The sequence below is a fragment of the Delphinapterus leucas genome, chromosome 20 (assembly GCF_059928025.1).
Source record: "Delphinapterus leucas isolate spDelLeu-1000000601 "Yukka" chromosome 20, BTC_Dleu_Yukka2, whole genome shotgun sequence".
NCBI classification, from domain to species: Eukaryota; Metazoa; Chordata; class Mammalia; order Artiodactyla; family Monodontidae; genus Delphinapterus; species Delphinapterus leucas.
Window position 1 is genome coordinate 4,047,616 of NC_143148.1, and position 21,152 is coordinate 4,068,767.

General features: G+C 42.1%; 1 protein-coding gene and 1 non-coding gene across 7 annotated transcripts in view; one reads left to right on the top strand and one right to left on the bottom strand.

Moving 5' to 3' along the window:
* NLRP7 (NLR family pyrin domain containing 7) overlaps window positions 1-21,152 on the top strand; it is a 119,634-nt gene that overhangs the window by 13,220 nt on the left and 85,262 nt on the right. For 3 of the 6 annotated variants that reach the window (XR_016390821.1, XM_089902035.1, XM_089902034.1), the window contains exons 1-6: window positions 2,459-4,021; window positions 5,175-5,345; window positions 16,198-16,368; window positions 18,569-18,739; window positions 19,046-19,216; window positions 20,800-20,967. Coding sequence is in view for 5 of the 6 variants with exons in the window: in XM_089902035.1 (XP_089758161.1) it covers window positions 2,460-4,021; window positions 5,175-5,345; window positions 16,198-16,368; window positions 18,569-18,739; window positions 19,046-19,216; window positions 20,800-20,967 (2,414 nt within the window). In the remaining variant the exon portion in view is untranslated. The other 3 variants (XM_030761286.2, XM_089902036.1, XM_089902032.1) reach the window with 3 other exon arrangements.
* On the bottom strand, window positions 14,793-14,896 carry LOC115802604 (U6 spliceosomal RNA). The gene has a single exon (XR_004023106.1). It is a non-coding gene; the product is annotated as a U6 spliceosomal RNA (small nuclear RNA).

A 21,152-nucleotide genomic window follows, 5' to 3' on the forward strand; every position in this document is an offset into this window, starting at 1 on the left:
CAGTGAAAACACGGAGTCCTAACCCCAACATTTTTTTTTTTTTTTTTTTAACAAACTTGTGGCTCTCAAGGGAGAGATCGGATGCATGATCCTAGACTTATTCTTAGGTATTTGGTGTATACGTATGTAACTCTTCCCCCCAGCATATAGACCTGAGCAATTCAGTCACTTCTAATAGCGTGTGTATTCTTTGGGTTTACTTTTTTTTTTTTTTGGCGGTACGCGGGCCTCTCACTGTCGTGGCCTCTCCCGTTGCGGAGCACAGGCTCCGGATGCGCAGGCTCAGCGGCCATGGCTCACGGGCCCAGCCGCTCTGCGGCATGTGGGACCTTCCCGGACCGGGGCACGAACCCGTGTCCCCTGCATCGGCAGGCGGACTGTCAACCACTGCGCCACCAGGGAAGCCCGGGGTTTACTTTTGACGTCATAGTTTAAGATGGATGAGCCAAGAAGGCAATACAGACTTAATAGTAGAGTCTCTATGAAACTCACATATTGTGCTAAGTGAAGGAAGCCAGACACAGAAGGCCACATTTTATAATTCCACATATGTGAAATGTGCCCAATAGATAAATCCACCAAGACAGAATGCAGGTTATTGATGGCCAGGGACTGGGGAAGGGGGAAATGGGGAATGAATGCTTGATGCATATGGGGTATCTGTTTGGGGCGATGAAAGTCTTCGAACTAAATAGTGGTGATGGGGTTGCATAGCTCTGAAAATGTTTTCAATGCCACTGAATCGTACACATTAAAGTGGTTAAAAATGTTGTGTATTTTACCATAATAAAAATAAAGTAGACTCAATACTTAAAGTTCTCTATCTACAATAATGTCTAATCTAGGAAGCACAGATAGCCCTGTGGGTCGAGCTTTCATCCACGTGGGTTTAACGAAGTGTTCACAGTACAAAGAATAGATAACTCAAAGCTAGTGCAGCCGGATCTGGCCTCTACCCCGATACCGAATTAAATCTCGGAGACAGAGTTTTGAGTGACGTAGAAAAGAATAGCTTTATTGCTTTGCCAGGCCAAGGGGGCCACAGCGGGCTCATGCCCTCAAAGCTGTGCCCCCCCCGCCCCCTTGGAGAGGGTAGTGAGAAGTTTTATAGTAATGGTTCAAAGAGGCTGTGATCAGCTCATGGGCATTTCTTCTGACTGGTTGGTAGTGAGGTAAGTGGAAGTCAGCGCCATCAACCTTCAAGTTACAACTGGGTTGGGGTGTACATGCTTTTGGGCAGCATATCATCATTAACTGTTAACTTCTCCCACCTGGAGGGGTTTCAGTATCTGCCAAACAGCTCAGAGATGTTGTTGTGTGTATCCCTTGATGGGGAACCGGGACCCTGCCCCAAGGCTGCGCAAATGTTTCTCTTGACTGTTTCTCCCTGGTCTCACATCCCCTCCTTCCCCCTAATTAACAACTGCTTGAATCTGCTTCTTGGAACCCAGGGAAGGTCATGGAGGCTGAATGAAGGCTATTTCCTGTAATCAAGAAATGGGGGGACACAGAAAGGCTTGGTGCCCAGGAGTCCCACAGGGCCCTGCTAGGTATCATTGGAAGAGGCAAAAGGAGACTTGGGGGTTAGAAAACGCAGGTGGAGAACTACTGCTCCCCCCGCTTTTCTTTTTTCTTTGGCCATGTAGCGTGCAGGATCTGAGTTCCCCTATCAGGGATCGAACCCACAACCCCTGCGTTGGAGTCTTAGCCACTGGACCGCCAGGGAACTACTGTCTTATAGTCATAGCTTTGGTGTTCGGTCGTGTGCGTGGTAATTTTCCTCTTCTTGCTTCCTCATTTCTGGTGTAGGGGAGCAAAACTTAGCACCCCAAAATGTCTCTTTGGCCTGCAGATTATTTCAAGCTGAAACGATCGAGGCCCAAACTACTCAGGAAGAAACTTTGACTTCCTCTTAACCACCTTAAGACTTCAGATAGAGACCCTATTCCCAGAACAGAGCTGTCACCAGAGATGTCTGCAAAGAACGTGGGCTAAGGGTGGTGGGGAAACTCAGCGGGATCTGGAGACCAGAGTGCACTCTGGGTCCCATAGTTCCTGCTGGCCCAGCAAACCTTTGTCTACCGAATATTTGCTTTTCCATTTCCAAGTGTATTTCCTTCCTCCCCTTTGAAATCCCAAACCATTACCTTCAACATCTTCCTTCTTTTGTTTAGCTGAGATGGTATTTAAGGTGAGCGTTTCAGCCATTTTGGTGAGTAACTCAGTGCTCCTGGGTCATGTATATGTTATTAAAATTTTGTTTTTTTCTCTTGTTAATCCATCTCATGTCATTTTAATTCTTAGACCAGCCAGAAGAACCCAGAAGCGTAGAGGAACATTACTTCCTCCCTGACGCTGGTCCTTTACAGTATGAGTTTTTCCAGCTACGTGTAGTCAGTGGTACCTCAATTCTTTCCCATTACAGGTCAATATAGGTGAAGAGGAGAGAGAGAAACACGATGGAGAAAGTTTCTATCTGGAAGAATACACTTTGGCCAGGAGATGATGGTGGCTTCCACAACATTACCCAGAGAAGCCCAAAGTTGATATCATACTTGAAGCCCCAAACGTCCATACAGTCGATGCCACTTACGGTGGTGCTGCATGGTCCTGCCGGTGTCGGGAAAACCACAGTGGCCAAACAGCTGATGCTGGACTGGACACAGGACGACCAGGCAGAGACATCCAGTTCCGCCTTCTATCTCAGCTGCAAGGACCTCAACCACAAGGGGACGTGCACTTTTGCAGAGCTGATATCTGCGAATGGGCCGGATTTACAGGATGCCATTCCAGGGATCCTCACCCAAGCACGGAAAATCCTGTTCGTCGTTGATGGCTTTGATGAGCTGAGAGTCCCCTCGGGGGCGCTCATCCATGACATATGCGGCGACTGGAAGAAGCAGAAGCCAGTGCCCGTCCTCCTGGGGAGTTTGCTGAAGAGAAAAATGTTACCCAGGTCCACTTTAGTGATCACCACTCGACCGGGGGCCCTGAGGGGGCTCCGGCTCTTGGTTGAACAGCCACTCTTCATAGAAATCAAGGGGTTCTTGGAGCTGGACAGGAAGGCGTATTTCCTGAAACACTTTGAAGAGGAGACGCAAGCCCTGCGAGCTTTCGAGTTGATGAAGGAGAACGCAGCTCTGTTCCACATGGGCTCAGCGCCTGCTGTGTGCTGGATTGTCTGCACGTGTCTGAAACGGCAGATGGAGAGGGGGGAAGACCCTGCCTCGACCTGCCGGACCACCACGTCCCTGTTCCTGCGATTTCTCTGCAGCCAGTTCACAGCAGCTCGCAACAGCTGCCCCAGTGACTGTCTCCAAGCTTCGTTGAAGTCTGTGTGCCTCTTGGCTGCTGAGGGCATATGGACACAGACATCTGTGTTTGATGGAGAAGACCTCAGGAGACTTGGGGTAAAGGAGTCTGCCCTCTGTCCTTTCCTGGACAAGAATATTCTCCGGAAGAGCAAAGACTGTGGGGCCTGCTACTCTTTCATCCACCTCAGCGTCCAGCAGTTCCTTGCCGCCATGTTCTATGTCTTGGAGACGGAGAAGGAGGACGTGGGTGGCCACAGGTGCCACATTGGGGATGTGCAGAAGCTGCTGTCCAAGGAAGGAAGACTGAAGAACCCCAACCTGACCCAGGTGGGCTACTTCGTATTTGGCCTCTCCAACAAAGAAAGGGCCGTGGAGCTGGAGACGACTTTTGGCTGTCTGGTATCCACGGAGGTCAAGCAGCAGTTACTGAAATGCAGATCAGTGCCCCATGGGAAGAAGCCCTTCTCAACCGTGGACGCGAAGGAGGTTTTGTATTGTCTTTATGAATCTCAGGAGGAGGAGCTTGTGGAGGATGCAATGGCCCCCGTCACGGAGATCTCTATCCACTTGACAAGTACATTGGAAATGATGCAGTCTTCTTTCTGCCTTAAACACTGTCAAAACTTGCAGAAAATCTCACTGCAGGTAGGAAAGAGGATATTCCTGGAGAATGATACCACGTTGAAATCAGATGCTCAGGTTGAGAGGTAAGAACCCATTTAAAAAAAATATATATTTTTTAATGTTACTAGTTCTCCCATCTTCAGTCTCAGCCCACACTCTTTTAGGAAGAGGACAGAGTCCCTACTGCTCCCTGTGGCTTAGGGTCAGAATTCTCTGGGATGCCTGGCTGAAATTTCTTTCTGCCAACTCACCATTAAAGTTGGGAAACACGATGTTCAGATTAGGAATGGGAGCTTTGGAACCTTACTTTGTTTTAGTATCATAGTTTTATAGTATACTACTATATATTATATATACTATAATACTATAGCATAGTATACTATAATACTGGAGTACAATACTGTAGTATTATAGTTTCCGTGTGGCAAATGGGCTCAGGACACTCCAGACATTTCATATAACTTCCCTCCCTGCCAGTTCTTTCAAAAAATTTGTTTTAATACATAGCCACCATGCTGTACATTACATCCCAGGATTTAGTTATCTTATAACTGGGTGTTTGTACCTTTTGATCAGCTCACCACTTTTTAAAAAAATAAAATAAATTTACTTATTTATTTTTGGCTGCATTGGGTCTTTGTTGCTGCGCACGGGCTTTCTCTAGTTGTGGCGAGTGGGGGCTACTCTCCGTTGCAGTGCGCGGGCTTCTCATTGCGGTGGCTTCTCTTGTTGTGGCGCACAGGCTTAGTTTCTCCCTGGCACGTGGGATCTTCCCGGACCAGGGCTTGAACCCATGTCCCTTGCATTGGCAGGCGGATTCTTAACCACTGCGCCACCAGGGAAGCCCGTTACTTGTCTTTCCGATGATAGTCATTCTTACAGGCGTGAGGTGGTATCTCACTGTGGTTTTGATTTGTGTTTCCGTGGTGATTAGTGATGTTGAACATTTTTCATGTCCCTGTTGTCCATTCATATGTCATCTTTGGAAAAACGTCTATTCAGGTCCTCAGCCCACGTGTTACAATCGTTTTTCTTTTCTGTTGTTGAGTTGTATGAGTTCTTTATAGATTGGAGATACTAACCCCTATCAGACATACAGTGTGCAGACATTTTCTCCCATTTAGTAGGTCCATGTTTATTTTGCTGATGCTTTTCTTGGCTGTGCAGCCTACCCGTTCTTGTTGCTTTTCCTGTACGTGCTTTTCATAGGTGGTCTTGTCGATGCCTTTCTCCTAGGTCACAGCACGACCATCATTCTCTTCACCTCTGGGCAGATCTCTGCTCTGTGTTCAGTTCAAACAAGAACCTGAACTTTCTGGATGTGAGGGAAAGCTTTCTGAGTCAATCCTCAGTGAGGATTCTTTGTGAGCAGATAACCCATGTCACCTGTCATCTCCAGAAAGTCGTGTAAGTAGCAGCTGACCTTGCAATGGTGATCCCCAGGTGTTTTAAATGTGGGAGCAGTATTGGAATGCCCAACCAGGCTCTGACCAGCCAGGTGCTCAGAGTGCAAAGAAATGAAATGGTTGCTATCCTTAAATGTGTCTAGTTGGAGAATCATATTATGTTGAGTCATTTTTATGAAATTTGGCCAGGAATTTGGATGTTCGCATACATCTGCTGTGGGGCGTATTCAAAACTCAGCCTATAGAAAATATAGCCACATGCATGTTAGGAGAACTGGGTGGGAATTGGGGAAATATTCCAGAGAGGAAAGTTTCAGATATGTGAGTAAGAATGTGTTGATGAAGCGGGGGTGCACTTATGACTAATGTGTGGGATGGGATCGAGAAATTAGTCTGAGCAGAGTAGGTTGTGGCAGAAGCAACTTAAGACGTGGGTCACCTGGGCAGGTGATTAGCACATCCTTTTAAACCAACACATGTTCTTTTTGATGATAGCCATTCTGTCAGGTGAAGTGATATCTCATTGTGGTTTTGATGGGCATTTCCCCAATTAGTGATGCTGAGCATAATTTTCATGTGATTATCTGTTGGCTATCTGTATGTTTCCTTCCGAACAATGCCTGTTTAGATCCTCCACCCATTTTTATTTTTATTTTATTTATTTATTTTTTTGTGGTACGTGGGCCTCTCACTGTTGTGGCCTCTCCCGTTGCGGAGCACAGGCTCCGGACGCGCAGGCTCAGCGGCCATGGCTCACGGGCCCATCCGCTCCGCGGCATGTGGGATCTTCCCGGACCGGGGCACGAACCCGTGTCCCCTGCATTGGCAGGCGGACTCTCAACCACTGCGTCACCAGGGAAGCCCCCTCCACCCATTTTTAATTGGATTGTTTATTTTTTGATATTAATCTGTATGAGTTCTCTATTTGGGATATTAACCCCTTACTGGATATATTGTTTTGCAAATATCTTCTCTTATTCAGTAGATTGCCTTTTTGTTTTGTTGGTTTCCTTCACTTTGCAAAAGCTTTTCAGTTTGTAGTCCCATTTGTTTTCTGTTTTGGTTTCCTTGTCTGAATATACAGATGCAAAAAAATATTTCTAAGAGCAGCGTCAAAGAGTACTGCGTGTTTTCTTCTTGGAGTTTTATGGTTTCAGATCTTAAGTTTAAATCTTTAATCCATTTTGAGTTTATTTTTGTATATGGTGTGAGGAAATGGTCTGGTTTCATTCTGTTACATGTAGCTGTCTAGTCCCCCAGTCCCCAAAGGAAAAAAAAAAAAAAAAAAAGGAAAACACAGCACATATTCAGGGGATAAACTTTACAAGTTATGTTTAAAATTACACAGATACATTGAAACTTCCCCCAAACCAACATACCTTAGAAGGCTTAATTAAGCCACTGGAAAGGTTGTGTTATTTCCTTGGACAAATTGCTATGCCGAACGTCAGCTGACTGTACCTGCTGATGTCAGGTGACATGTATCTGGTTCATCACAGAATGCCACAGGACTTGTGTGTATAAGGCCACAAAAATCTAACATAGGTTGGTGCCAGCAAAGGTGGCAGTTCTTCTGTATGACTTTGAAAAGTTTACATTGTTCTGGCTTTATAAGGTGTGCATGAGAGAATGAAAACTAGGAGGTACATTTAATTTTTTCCACTAAGAGTTTAGGACCCTTTAGGCAGGAGCTTTGAACAGTAGCATCTCCCTTATTCTGGCTCTCTCTGTGCTGAAATTTAATTTTGAACTTCTTCTGAATGAGCCACAGGGAATGTTCATTATCTAAAAGCGAAGCGTTGAGGGTTATAAGACCAAATGCTTGTTTATGGAGAAAAGTATTTCATAGTGTGTGTGGGGGGGTGAATTGCCAGGTTTGGAGGTACTAGATAAAAACAGATTAAGAGGACTTTCCTGGTACCGCAGTGGTTAAGAATCTTCCTGCCAACGCAGGCGACGTGGGTTCGATCCCTGGTCCAGGAAGATCCCACATGCCACAGAGCAACTAAGCCCACGTGCCACAACTACTGAGCCCGCGGGCCTAGAGCCCACGCTCTGCAGCAAGAGAAGCCACCGCAGTGAGAAGCCCGCACACCTCAATGAAGAGTAGCCCCGCTCGCCGCAACTAGAGAAAGCCTGTGCGCAGCAATGAAGACCCAACACAGCCATAAATAAATAAATAATAAATAAATAAATTTATATTAAAAAAAACAGGTTAAGAAGCTCTAAAAACAAAAACGAAAATGAAGATCTGAAGTAAAATTGTAGAGGAAGAGGCAGTAATCCAGATGTTGATTTTTTTTTTTCCCCCCTCAAATTAGGGTGGATTAAGCATGCTTTAAAAAGAGGCCCTGACAAAAGTCCTTTCCCCAGTTATTTCCTACTATCTGCACAGGAAAACTTATGAGCTAGCTTCATTATTGTATAACATGAGGTTGACAGAGTCTTATTCTCAAGAAGGTGGCACAGTTAGGTGCTGGGAAAATCTTTTTTAAACACTGAAATGTTTCTTGAAGCCCAGAGTTTGATTAGAGAAAATTATGTTCCACTTAAGATTTATTCAAATCCCAGTTAAAATCCTACAGTCATGCTAGATGACAAGAAAATAAAAAACAAACAATGCATTTAAAAAAAAAATTATTGTATAGTTGATTTACAACATTGTGTTAATTTCTTGTGTACAACAAAGTGATTCAGTTATACATATGTATTCTTTTTCATATTCTTTTCCATTATGGTTTATTACAGGATATTGAATATGGTTTCCTCTGCTATACAGTAGGACCTTGTTGTTTATCCTATATATAAATAGTTTGCATCTGCTGATCCCAAACTCCCAATTCTTCCCTCTCCCACCGCCCCTCCTCCTTGGCAACCACCAGTGTGTTCTCTATGTCTCTAAGTCTGTTTCTGTTTCGTAGATATGTTCGTTTGTGTCATATTTTAGATTGCACATATAAGTGGTATCATACGGTATTTGTCTTTCTCTTGGCTTACTTCACTTAGCATAATAACCTCTAGGTCCATCTATGTGGCTGCAAATGGCATTATTTCATTCTTTTTTATGGCTGAGTAGTATTCCACTGTATATAACTACCACATCTTCTTTATCCACTCATCTGTCGATGGACATTTAGATTGTTTCCATGTCTTGGCTATTGTAAATAGTGCTGCTGTGAACATAGGGGTGCATGTATCTTTTTGAACTATAGTTTTGTCTGGATATATGCCCCGGAATGGGATTGCTGCATCATGTGGTAACTCTATTTTTAGTTTTTTAAGGACCTTCCATACTGTTTTCCATAGTGACTGCACCAATTTACATTCCCACCAACAGTGTAGGAGGGTTCCCTTTTCTCCACACCTCCTCCAGCATTTGTTACTTGTAGACTTTTAAATGAAGGCCATTCTGACCGGTGTGAAGTGGTACCTCATTATAGCTTTGATTTGCATTTCTCTAATAATTAGCGATGATGAGCATCTTTTCATGTGCGTATTGGCCACCTGTATGTCTTTTTTTTTTTTTTTTTTTTTTTTTTTTTTGCCGTACGTGGGCCTCTCATTGTTGTGGCCTCTCCCATTGTGGAGCACAGGCTCCGGACGCGCAGGCTCAGCGGCCATGGCTCACAGGCCCAGCCGCTCCGCGGCACGTGAGATCTTCCCGGGCCGGGGCACGAACCCGTGTCCCCTGCATTGGCAGGCAGACTCTCAACCACTGCGCCACCAGGGAAGCCCTGTATGTCTTCTTTGCACAAATGTCTGTTTAGGTTTTCTGTCCATTTTTCAATTGGGTTGTTTTTGTTGTTGTTGTTTATTGAGTTGTATGAGTTGTGTACTTTGGAAATTAAGCCCTTGTTGGTCGCATTGTTTGCAAGTATTTTCTCCCATTCTGTAGGTTGTCTTTTCATTTTGTTTACGGTTTCCTTTGCTGTGCAAAAGCTTGTAAGTTTGATTAGGTCTCATTTGCTTATTTTTGATTTTATTTTTATTGCCTTGGGAGACTGACCAAAGAAAATGTTGGTATGATTTATGTCAGTATGTTTTGCCTATGTTCTCTTCTAGGAGTTTTATGGTGTCATGTCTTATGTTCATGTCTTTAAACCATTTTGAGTTTTTTTGTGTATGGTGTGTGGGTGTGTTCTAACTTCATTGGTTTGCATGCAGCTGTCGAATTTTTCCAACACCATTTGCTGAAGAGACTTTTTCCCATTGTATATTCTTGCCTCCTTTGTTGAAGGTTGACCATAGGTATATGGGTTTATTTCTGGGCTCTCTATTCTGTTCCAATGATCTATATGTCTGGGTTTTTTTTTTTTTAAACATCTTTATTGGAGTGTAATTGCCTTACAATGGTGTGTTAGTTTCTGCTTTACAACAAAGTGAATCAGTTATACATATGTTCCCATATCTCTTCCCTCTTGCATCTCCCTCCCTCCCTATCTATCCTTTATGTCTGTTTGTTCCTATCTATTTAGGTCTTCTGCCCATTTTTGGATTGGGTTGTTTGTTCTTTTGTTATTGAGCTGCATGAGCTGCTTGTAAATTTTTGAGATTAATCCTTTGTCAGTTGCTTCATTTGCAAATATTTTCTCCCATTCTGAGGGTTGTCTTTTGGTCTTGTTTATGGTTTCCTTTGCTGTGCAAAAGCTTTTAAATTTCATTAGGTCCCATTTGTTTATTTTTGCTTTTATTTCCATTTCTCTAAGAGGTGGGTCAAAAAGGATCTTGCTGTGATTTATGTCATAGAGTGTTCTGCCTATGTTTTCCTCTAAGAGTTTTATAGTGTCTGGCCTTACATTTAGGTCTTTAATCCATTTTTTTAAAAATCCATTTTGATTTTATTTTTGTGTATGGTGTTAGGGAGTGTTCTAATTTCATACTTTTACATGTACCTGTCCAGTTTTCCCAGCACAACTTATTGAAGAGGCTGTCTTTTCTCCACTGTATATTCTTGCCTCCTTTATCAAAGATAAGGTGACCATATGTGCATGGATTTATCTCTGGGCTTTCTGTCCTGTTCCATTGATCTATATTTCTGTTTTTGTGCCAGTACCGTACTGTCTTGATTACTGTAGCTTTGTAGTGTAGTCTGAAGTCAGGGAGCCTGATTCCTCCAGCTCCATTTTTCGTTCTCAAGATTGCTTTGGCTATTCGGGGTCTTTTGCATTTCGATACAAATTGTGATGTTCTAGTTCTGTAAAAAATGCCAGTGGCAGTTTGATAGGGATTGCATTGAATCTGTAGATTGCTTTGGGTAGTGGAGCCATTTTCACAATGTTGATTCTTCCAATCCAAGAACATGGTATATCTCTCCATCTATTTGTATCATCTTTAATTTCTTTCATCAGTGTCTTATAATTTTCTGCATACAGGTCTTTTGTCTCCTTAGGTAGGTTTATTCCTAGATATTTTATTCTTTTTGTTGCAGTGGTAAATGGGAGTGTTTCCTTAATTTTACTTTCAGATTTTTCATCATTAGTGTATAAGAATGCTAGGGATTTCTGTGCATTAATTTTGTATCCTGCTACTTTACCAAATTCATTGATTAGCTCTAGTAGTTTTCTGGTAGCATCTTTAGGATTCTCTATGTATAGTATCATGTCATCTGCAAACAGTGACAGCTTTATTTCTTCTTTTCCGATTTGGATTCCTTTTATTTCTTTTTCTTCTCTGATTGCTGTGGCTAGAACTTCCAAAACTATGTTGAATAAGAGTGGTGAGAGTGGGCAACCTTGTGTCGTTCCTGATCTTAGTGGAAATGGTTTCAGTTTTTCACTATTGAGGACGATGTTGGCTGTGGGTTTGTCATACATGGCCTTTATTATGTTGAGGAAAGTTCCCTCTATGCCTACTTTCTGTGGGTTTTTTTATCATAAATGGATGTTGAATTTTGTTGAAAGCTTTCTCTGCATCTGTTGAGATGATCATATGGTTTTTCTCCTTCAATTTGTTAATATGGTGTATCATGTTGATTGATTTGCGTATATTGAAGAATCCTTGCATTCCTGGAATAAACCCCACTTGATGATGGTGTATGATCCTTTTCATGTGCTGTTGGATTCTGTTTGCTAGTATTTTGTTGAGGATTTTTGCATCTATGTTCATCAGTGATATTGGCCTGTAGTTTTCTTTCTTTGTGTATATGTCTGTTTTTTTGTGCCCGTACCATGCTATTTTGATTACTGTAGCTTTGTAGTATTGTCTGAAGTCTGGGACGGTTATGCCTCCTGATTTTTCTTTTTCCTCAGGATTGCTCTGGAAATTCTGGGTCTTTTGTGGTTCTGCATAAATTTTAGGATTATTTGTTCTAATTCTGTGAAAAATGTAATGGATAATTTGATAGTGATTACATTGAATCTGTAGACTGCTTTGGGTAGTATGGCCAATTTAGATATATTAATTCTTCAAATCCAAGAGCGTGGGGTATCTTTCCATTTCTTTGAATCGTCTTCAGTTTCCTTTATTAATGTTTTGTAGATCTCAGCATATATGTCTTTCACCTCCTTGGTGAGGTTTATTTGTAAGTATTTTACTTTTTAAATGTGATTTAAAAAGGGATTGTTTGTTTACATTTGTTTACATTTCATTGTTAGTGTAAAAAAATGCAAGCGATTTCTGTATGTTAATCTTGTATCATGCTACATTGCTGAATTTGTTGATCAGTTCTAGTAGTTTTTGTGTGGAGTCTTTAGGGTTTTTTTTAATATAGTATGTCATCCTCATGTAGTGACAATTTTACCTCTTCCCTTCCAATTTGGATTACTTTTCTTTTTCTTGTCTGATTTCTGTGGCTAGGACTCCCAATACTATGTTGAATAGAAGTGAGAGTGGGCATCCTATTCTTGTTTCAGATTTTAGTGGAAAGGGTTTCAGCTTTTCACCATTGAGTATTATGTTGACTGTGGGTTCATTATAAATAGCTTTTATTATGTTGAGATATTCCCTCTATACCCACTTTTGTAAGTTTTTATCATGAATGGGTGTTGAATTTTATCAAATGCTTTTTCTGCATCTATTGAGATGATTATGTGTTTTTTGTCTTTTCTTTTGTTGATGTGGTGTATCACATTGATTTTGCATATGTTGAATGATCCTTGTGACCCTGGGATGAATTTAACTTGGTTGTGGTGTATGACCTTTTTTATGTGTTGTTGGATTTGGTTTGCTAATATTTTGAGAATGTTTGCATCCATATTCATCAAAGATATTGGCCTGTAATTTTCTTTTTTTTGGTGGTGTCTTTGTCTGGTTTTGGTATCAGGGTGATTGTGGCTTCATAGAATGTCTTTGGGAGTGTTCCTTCCTCTTCATTCTTTTGGAAGAGTTTGAGAAGGATCAGTATAAGTTCTTCTTCGTTAGTTTAGTAGAATTCGCCTGTGGAGCCATCTGGTCATGGACTTGTGTTTGTAGGGAGTTTTAAAAATTATGGATTCTATTTCACTTCTAGTGATCAGTTTGTTCAAATTATCTATTTCTTTTTGATTCAGTTTTGGTGGGCTGTATGTTTCCAGAAACTTGTCTGTTTCTTCTAGGTTATCAAATTTGTTGGCATATAATTGTTCATAGCATTCTCTTATGTTTTTTAGTATTTCTGCAGTATCAGTTGTGATTTCTCATCTTTCATTTCTTCTGTTTATTTGGGTCTTCTGTTTTCTTCTTGGTAAGCCTGGCCAGAGGTTTGTCAATGTTGTTTACTCCTTCAGAGAACCAGCTCTTGGTTTTATTGATTGTTTTTTCTATTTTTTAATCTCTATTTTATTTATTTCCTCTCTGATCTTTATTTCCTAACTTCTGCTGATTTTAGGTTAGGTTTTGTTCTTTTTTTCTAATTCTTTTAGGTGGTGGGTTAGGTTGTTAATTTTAGATTTAGCTTGTTTCTTGAAGGCCTGTATCACTATGAACTTCCATCTAAGAACTGCTTTTGCTGCATGCCATAGGTTTTGCAGGTTTTTTTTTTTTTTTGCAGTACGTGGGCCTCTCACTGTTGTGGCCTCTCCTGTTGCGGAGCACAGGCTCCGGACACACAGGCTCAGCAGCCACGGCTCACGGGCCCAGCCGCTCCACGGCATGTGGGATCTTCCCGGACCGGGGCACGAACCCGTGTCCCCTGCACCAGCAGGCGGACTCTCAACCACTGCGCCACCAGGGAAGCCCTTGCAGGGCTGTTTTCATTGTCATTTGTCTCAGGTATTTTAAAATTTCTTCTTTGATTTCATCATTGACCAATTGGTTTTTTTAGTAGCAACTTGTTTATTCTCTATGTAATTGTTTTTTCTTGTTTCTTTTTCTGTTGTTGATTTCTACTTTCGTGCCTTTGTGGTCAGAAAAGATGCTTGAAATAATTTCTATACTCTTAAATGTGTTGGCTTTTTTTGTGCCCTAGTATGTGGTCAATCCTAGAGACTGTTCCATGTGTACTTGAAAAGAATGTGTATTCTGTTTTTTTGGGGAGGGGGATGTAATGTCCTGAAAATATCAATTAAGTCTAACTCTTCTATTGTATCATTTAGGATCTCTGTTGCTTTATTGATTCTCTGTCTAGAAAATCTGTCCATTGATGTCACTGTGGTGTTAAAGTCTCCTACTGTTATTGTATTCCTGTCAATTTCTCCCTTTATGTCTGTTACTATTTGTTGTATGTATTTGGGCACTCCTATATTGGGTACATATATGTTGATGAGTATAATAGCTTTTTCTTGTAATGATCCTTTTATCATTATATAGTGTCCTTTATCTTTCTTTATAGCCTTTGTTTTAAAGTCTGTTTTGTCTGAGTACTGCTACCCTTGCTTTCTTGTCATTTCTGTTTGCATGAAATATCTTTTTCCATCCCCTCACTTTGAATCTATGTATGTCCTTTGCCCTTAAGTGGGTCTCTTATAGGCAGTATATTGTAGGCTCTTGTTTTTATCCAATCTGCCACTCTGTGTTTTTTTTTTTAAAAGGATAGTTATCTTTTTCAAAAAAATTAATTTATTTTTGGCTGCGTTGGGTCTTCTTTGCTCCGTGTGGGCTTCTCATTGCGGTGGTTTCTCTTGTTGCAGAGTGTGGGCTCTAGGCGTGTGGGCTTCAGTAATTGTGGCACGTGGGCTCAGTAGTTGTGGCTCACAGGCTCTAGAGCACAGGCTTAGTAGTTGTGGCGCATGGGCTTAGTTGCTCCACAGCATGTGGGATGCTCCCAGACCAGGGCTTGAACCCGTGTCCCCTGTATTGGCAGGTGAATTCTTAACCACTGAGCCATCAGGGAAGCCCCCACTCTGTGTTTTTGATTGGAACATTTAGTCCCTTGACACTTAAGGTAATTATTAATAGATTTGTATTTATTGCCATTTTAAACCTTGTTTTCCCTTTGTATTTCTTCTTTGTCCCTTCCTTTTTCTTTTTGTCTTTCCTTTTGTGGTTTGATTTTCTTTTGTATTATACTTGTGTTCTCTGTTTGGTTTTTATGAAAAATATGGAATGCTTCACAAATTTGCTTGTCATCCTTGCACCGGGGTTATGCTAATCTCTGTATCATTCCAATTTTAGTATAGGTACTACTGAAGTGAACACCAAACAACTCTCTTTTTTTTTTTTTTTTTTTTTTTTTTGCGGTACGCGGGCCTCTCAGTGTTGTGGCCTCTCCCGTTGCGGAGCACAGGCTCCAGACGCGCAGGCTCAGTGGCCATGGCTCGTGGGCCCAGCGGCTCCGCGGCATGTGGGATCTTCCCGGACCGGGGCACGAACCCGTGTCCCCTGCATTGGCAGGCGGACTCTCAACCACTGCACTACCAGGGAAGCCCAACAACTCTTAATGGTACTTACTTTTAAGGAGTCTGTAATTTATTTGCTAACTTATAAACCACAACTTACTGTAGCCTAAATGAAAACTGCTTTGTGGAAATGCACATGACCACATGGGGATAAAGTAGGAAGTGATTTATTCTTACTGGAAAAAGTCAGGCATTGAGGGAGGAGGGAAAGTTGTATGTGAACTGAATGTTGAAAGAAATAAAGGATAAAATGTTGTCTGAGAGGAAGAAAATTTTCTCTGTACTTCTAGGTTCTGGCTGGTGTAAAAGTGAATTTGACATGAGACAGATTAACAGGAGAAAATCAAACATTCAATAGCGTGTGTACATGGGAGAGACCCAGAAAAATTGAGTAACTACCCCAATGGCTGAAATCTTCACGTTAAATACTACCTTGAGCTAAAGATGATAGAGGATGTTGGGGGCAGTTGTTTGAGGCTTCAGAGGAGAGGAAGGCAATTCACATGGGGATGGAAAAGCAAATGTTTGCTAAACAAATGTTTGCTGGGACTTGCAGAGACAATGGGACACAGGGTGCGCTCTGATCTCTAAGAGTTGACCCTACCACACCTAGCCCATATTCTTTGCAGAGATCTCTGGTGATAGCTCTATTCCTGGAACAGTCCCTCTATCTAAGTTATTCAGGAAGTTAGGGGAAAGGTCAAAGTCTCTTCCTGAGCATTTTCAGCCTTGGTTGTTTTCAGCGTGAAATAATATTCACGTCAAAGAGACATTTTGTAGGGGAGCAAAATGTGTCACCCCAATACAAAAAATAAGGATGGGGATATTTTCTCTGAAGATCGGCGTGAGCAAAGACAAGGGCGTATCAAGCCCTTTGCCATCCAATTCCATCTTCCTTCCCATCACCACACACTACATCCGTTGGTAGTCTGTCCTCCTCTATCCAGCTATCGCTCGGTTGACTCGTCCTTCAGTTCAGCTTACCAGACCAGCTCGCCATCCCTGTCTTGACTTGTGACTTCTCATCCCACTGTGTGCTCTCAGCACCAACCATCTACAGCACCCAAGATGGAATGAATCCCTTCTTTTTATTTTCCCTAGGATTAAGAACGTCTCCCCTGCCGATGCTTATCGGGACTTCTGTCTGGCTTTCATTGGTAAGAAGCCTCTGACACACCTGGTTCTGGAAGGCAGTGTCCACGGTGATGAGATGCTGTTGCTGCTGTTGAGTGAGATCCTGAAACATCCAAGATGTGATCTGCAGCATCTGAAGTAGGTCTCCTGTCGTTGCTGTTCTCAGCATGGAAAGGATGCTGTGAGCTCTGTAAACAGGAAAGAAGAGGGTGGCCACTCTGATTGGGTACCACGTTAAACGGGAACATATTCTCACATAGAATGTGGATGGCATGGCAGCCTGTAGTCTTTCCCCAGCCAGCTAGCCTTCTGCATTGAATAATGAGTCCTGAATGCAAGCAAACACTCGGAATTCTGTGTCATCTTCTAGCTTAGGGACATGGCATCTCAGGTTGCATGTTACCTGCCTGTTGTGATTCAGAGTAGCCATCAGCCTTAATTGGTCACTCAGTGATGCTCTAGAAACATCGAGTGTTCTGGTTCCTGGTAGCTCCCTGGTTTGACAGATTCCCTTATCCTCAATGAGATCTCGTAATGAGTGCTCTGATTATCATCACCCATCGTTAGGGTACCATTCCATCCCCCTCTACTTAGTTGAGTAGCAACGTGAGGTACTGGCTAGTGACACAGGTTTTTGGATTTGGGAACCTTGCTTTGACCTTTATGACCTGTATGATGTTGAGCTGTTCCCTCATCCATGATATGGGGTTTTGAGGACTGAATGAAACATGGGATGTGAACTGCTTTGCATAGGCACCAGGCACAAATGTCAGCTCTTACCATTATGGATGATTCCTGATGGTGCTGTCTTTCATTAAATTAGAAAAAACATCTATTACTCTGAAGTGTGTTTTTGTTTGTTTGTTTCTTTAGATTTTTATTCGAACAAGTAGAGTTGACGCAAAAGAGTCTTGAGAAATGTGGGTAGTGAAATAACAATTGAAAGTACACGTTTTAAGCATGATATTAAAAAAATCAGATTACAGACTTAGATTTAGTGTTTGTGTGTTTTATAAAATCTCAAATTTATAGAAAACATGCGTTTTGAAATTCTTGAGGAAATTATACTTCATAATTTGTGGCAAAGATGTTTACTAGTTGACATAGTGTAAAAGTAAATGTTTACTCTGAAGTTGTGATAAATGACATTTCTAAGTGGATATACCGAAGCTCCAGAATGACAAATGGCTGGTGCAGAATCTCCTGTTTTTTAGCTCATTGATTTGAGACACTTTACATTCTACCTTGTATTGAAATTACGTAAACTTATAATGTCCTTGTTATAGGTTAAGCTTTGAGGGAAGAAAGGTACTGATCTTAAGAACTCCAGTTTTGCTTATGACATACATTCTAATAGGTAGAGTATATGGATTGATTATATCCTTTATTTGCGTGGCAAAGTATCATCTCTCCCCAAAGAACAGATGAAGGGAAAAAAGAATATTAAAAAGCTTAACTAACGTGAATATTTTGAACATTAGGGGCAGAGCCATTATTCAAACAAGCTTGTCCTGGAGTCCTGTACTCTGATTTGTGTCTACAAGAGCAGCTGAGTTTCCAACCCAGTATAATGGATTGCCTCAATGTTCTCTAAAATAGCTGTACCACATTCGTATTTTCCATCAACAGAAGGAGTTTGCAGTTATTCTTGTTCTTGCAACACAAACTCAAACTTGGGACATGGCTGCCTAAGTGTCAAATTGTATCTCCTTGTTTTAATTAACATATTCCCTAATAACTTACGAAATTGAACTTTTTGAGTTTCAGGCATCAGTTTTTTTAAAAAAGTTTTTTTTTGATGTGGACCATTTTAAAAGTCTTTATTGAATTTGTTACAATATTGCTTCTGTTTTATGTTTTGGTTTTTTGGCCCCGAGGCATGTGGCATCTTAGCTCCCCGACCAGGGATCGAACCCGCACCCCCTGCATTGGAAGGCAAAGTCTTAACCAGTGGACCACGAGGGAAGTCCCCAGGCATCAAATTTTTTTTTTTTCAATAGAATCACATTTAAATTTAAGTGGGATTGGGATAGACTCAGGTCAGGGAAAGTGATATAAAAAGTGGGGTTTGAGAAATAGGCCATGTTGGTGAAACTTCACACAGAATTGTATTACTGATTGTTATTTTCCTCTTAGAGATGAGGCTGGATGATGATCAAATGGCCACAGAGATACTTGAAGAAGCAAAGGAGATCAGTTCTCTAATAGTTCAGGCCAGGGTCTGACGCATGTTGGAGTAGAATGACGTGAGAATCAAGGATACAGTCTCCAAGCATAATTAGCTGACGGGGTCTCTTTGTCCTCCCAGAAGAATGACTTTCCCCCATGTATCCCGCAGGTTGGGTTCTTGTTCTGACACCCCTCAGCGGTGGGCTGATTTCTCCTCGGCCCTCAAAATCAACCAGTCCCTGAAATGCCTGGATCTCACGGCCAGTGAGTTTCCGGATGAGGGTGTCAAGTTGCTGTGTTCGACTCTGAGACACCCAACGTGTTTCCTGCAGAAATTGTCGTAAGTCTCTCCTCTCTTCCCATGAAACATCTTCATTTTAGGTCTGGGGCCACACAGAGAAAAGCAATGGGAAGACCAGACTTACAGGGCAAACCCTATGGGACCTCTTACAGATGGAGACCCCTGGTGCCCATTTTGGTCCCAGGTAGATGATGCATGCATTTTTGCTTGCCCTTGTCTCATTTCTGGTCCTTCAGGCTTTGATCACTAGCACAGCATAGAGAGGGTGGAGACTTGCATTAAGGGCTGTCAGCTGGGAAGTTTGGACTTTGGAAATGTCTTACCACTTACGTGTTGCTTTTGCAGGTTGGAAAACTGTCACCTTACAGAAGCCTGTTGCGAGGAGCTGTCTTCTGCTTTGATTGTCAACCAGAGGCTGACCCACCTGTGCTTGGCCAAAAACAACCTTGGCGTTGGCGGGGTGAAAATTCTGTGTGAGGGCTTGAGTTACCCCGAATGTCAACTACAGACCTTGGTGTAAGTCCCTGCTGGCTTGTGTGTGTGTGTGTGTGTGTGTGTGTGTGCACGCACATGGTGTGTATTGTGTGTGCATGTGTGTATATCGTATGTACATTCACACACCTGGATTCAAGTAGGACAGAAACAAGAGTACTTAGTAATTCCACTTGAATGAAACCAGCAAGATCCTGGTGGAAATTAGGGAAAGAACAGTTAGAAACAGATGTTAATGTTTGCATGTCTTGTAAGAGTAAGGTTGACCTTCCAGCCTCTTCCTCTTCTGAGAATTTGAGATAAGCAGCTGGTTCTCAGGTCCGATGTTCTGTGTATATTCTGAAAATTCACATGACATCTTCCAGCAGGTGGGAGTGGATTGAGTTATATAGTAGGGTTCAAGACCGGAGAGGAAGCCAGGTATGCAATTTATAGTGGCAGAGAGAGAAAAGGAGAAGGTCATATTTCTGCTTCAACGGTATTCATTAGAAGAATATAAAATTTTCCGTATGACGTCACTACATAGGCTGCTCTGTTTTACAGAGTTGCTTTAGGCGTCTCCACAACAGCAAACGTCTGATACTTGTAAGCGCTTATTGTGTATCAGGTGCTCTACTAAATTTTGAGACTTTTTAGTCCTTACAACCACAAGCAGTAGTTACCTTTGTTTCAATTTTTCCAATTAGCTAATTAGAAAACCAAAGTTTAGTCACTTAGTTTGCCTATGGTCACATCTGTGTAGTGGGTATGACGCCCCCTCTATGAACTGAGGTATCAGTGATCACTACCTTAAATACATAAAGGCAATGTTTGACCAAACCTCCAGTTTGTAGGCTGTCAAAACTTAATTTTAGATTTTGTTTTAACTTCTCTCCCCAAGCGCCCTAGATTCAAGTATGGTTTTCAGGTGTCACATCATACAAAGCATGGCATCTTTTGGTCCAGTTATCATCCACCTGCTGTTTGTCATGTCACTTCAGGCTCTACAGCCTCTGTCGCTGTTATGCCGTACGTGGGGCACAAGGCTTTTTAGGGATGATTGCAGTCCACCTGCCTAACTGTACCATGGGAACGTCCTTCTCTATGGTCAGGAGGAGCTGTAGGAGTCTAAGCTTGGAGGAGTCTGCAGTGTTTAAATTAGAGACATAGCCACTCGTATCATGAATGTTGTGCATTTGATGTACCACGGTTATGCTGGGACAGTTAAATACAGGACTTGAAATAAAACATAAGACAGGGAGAATGGAATCCCAATGACCTAACCGTGCAGAAAATAAGTGAGGCCTCAGATCCAGTCTCAGGTCTGTCTGAATCCAGAGCCCTTCACCTATGTGATATGCTATCATGCTAGGAAAACCTGTATCTTAGGAGATGCGTGTCTGTTTCTCCATAATAACAGGTGGCAGACAGAGGCCAGTTTAACACTACCATCTAGGCAGGGTCGACATAATGTAACCATCATTCCATGTGTTTTATGTTTCTGTGTAGCCTACCTGAAAGCGTATGGCTCAAGGCGGCATCTAAGTGATGCTGGAAGTAACAGCCGTTTCACAGGATGTGTGTCACAGAGGGATAATAGACTTCTCTTCATATGACTGTAATTGTAGGTTGTGTCATTGCAACATAAACAGACATGGCTGCAAATACATCTCAAAGCTTCTCCAAGGAGACTCCAGCCTGACAGACTTGGACCTGAGTTTCAACCCCATAGCCACTGGACTGTGCTCTCTCTCTGAAGCTTTGAAGAAACCAAACTGTAACCTGAAATGTCTAGGGTAAGTTGCTTTCTTCATTTTAAAGGTGTTTGGGAAATATTTAATCTTTCGGAGATTTTGGAACACAAACTGCGATAGTATCGCTTTGTCCAGTTTTAGGAGTGGAAACTGAATACAGGTAACTGGGTGTTTACAAAGTTGATCAGAGGGCCAGAGGGAGTGGTTTTAAGTGGGAAGAGCCTCCA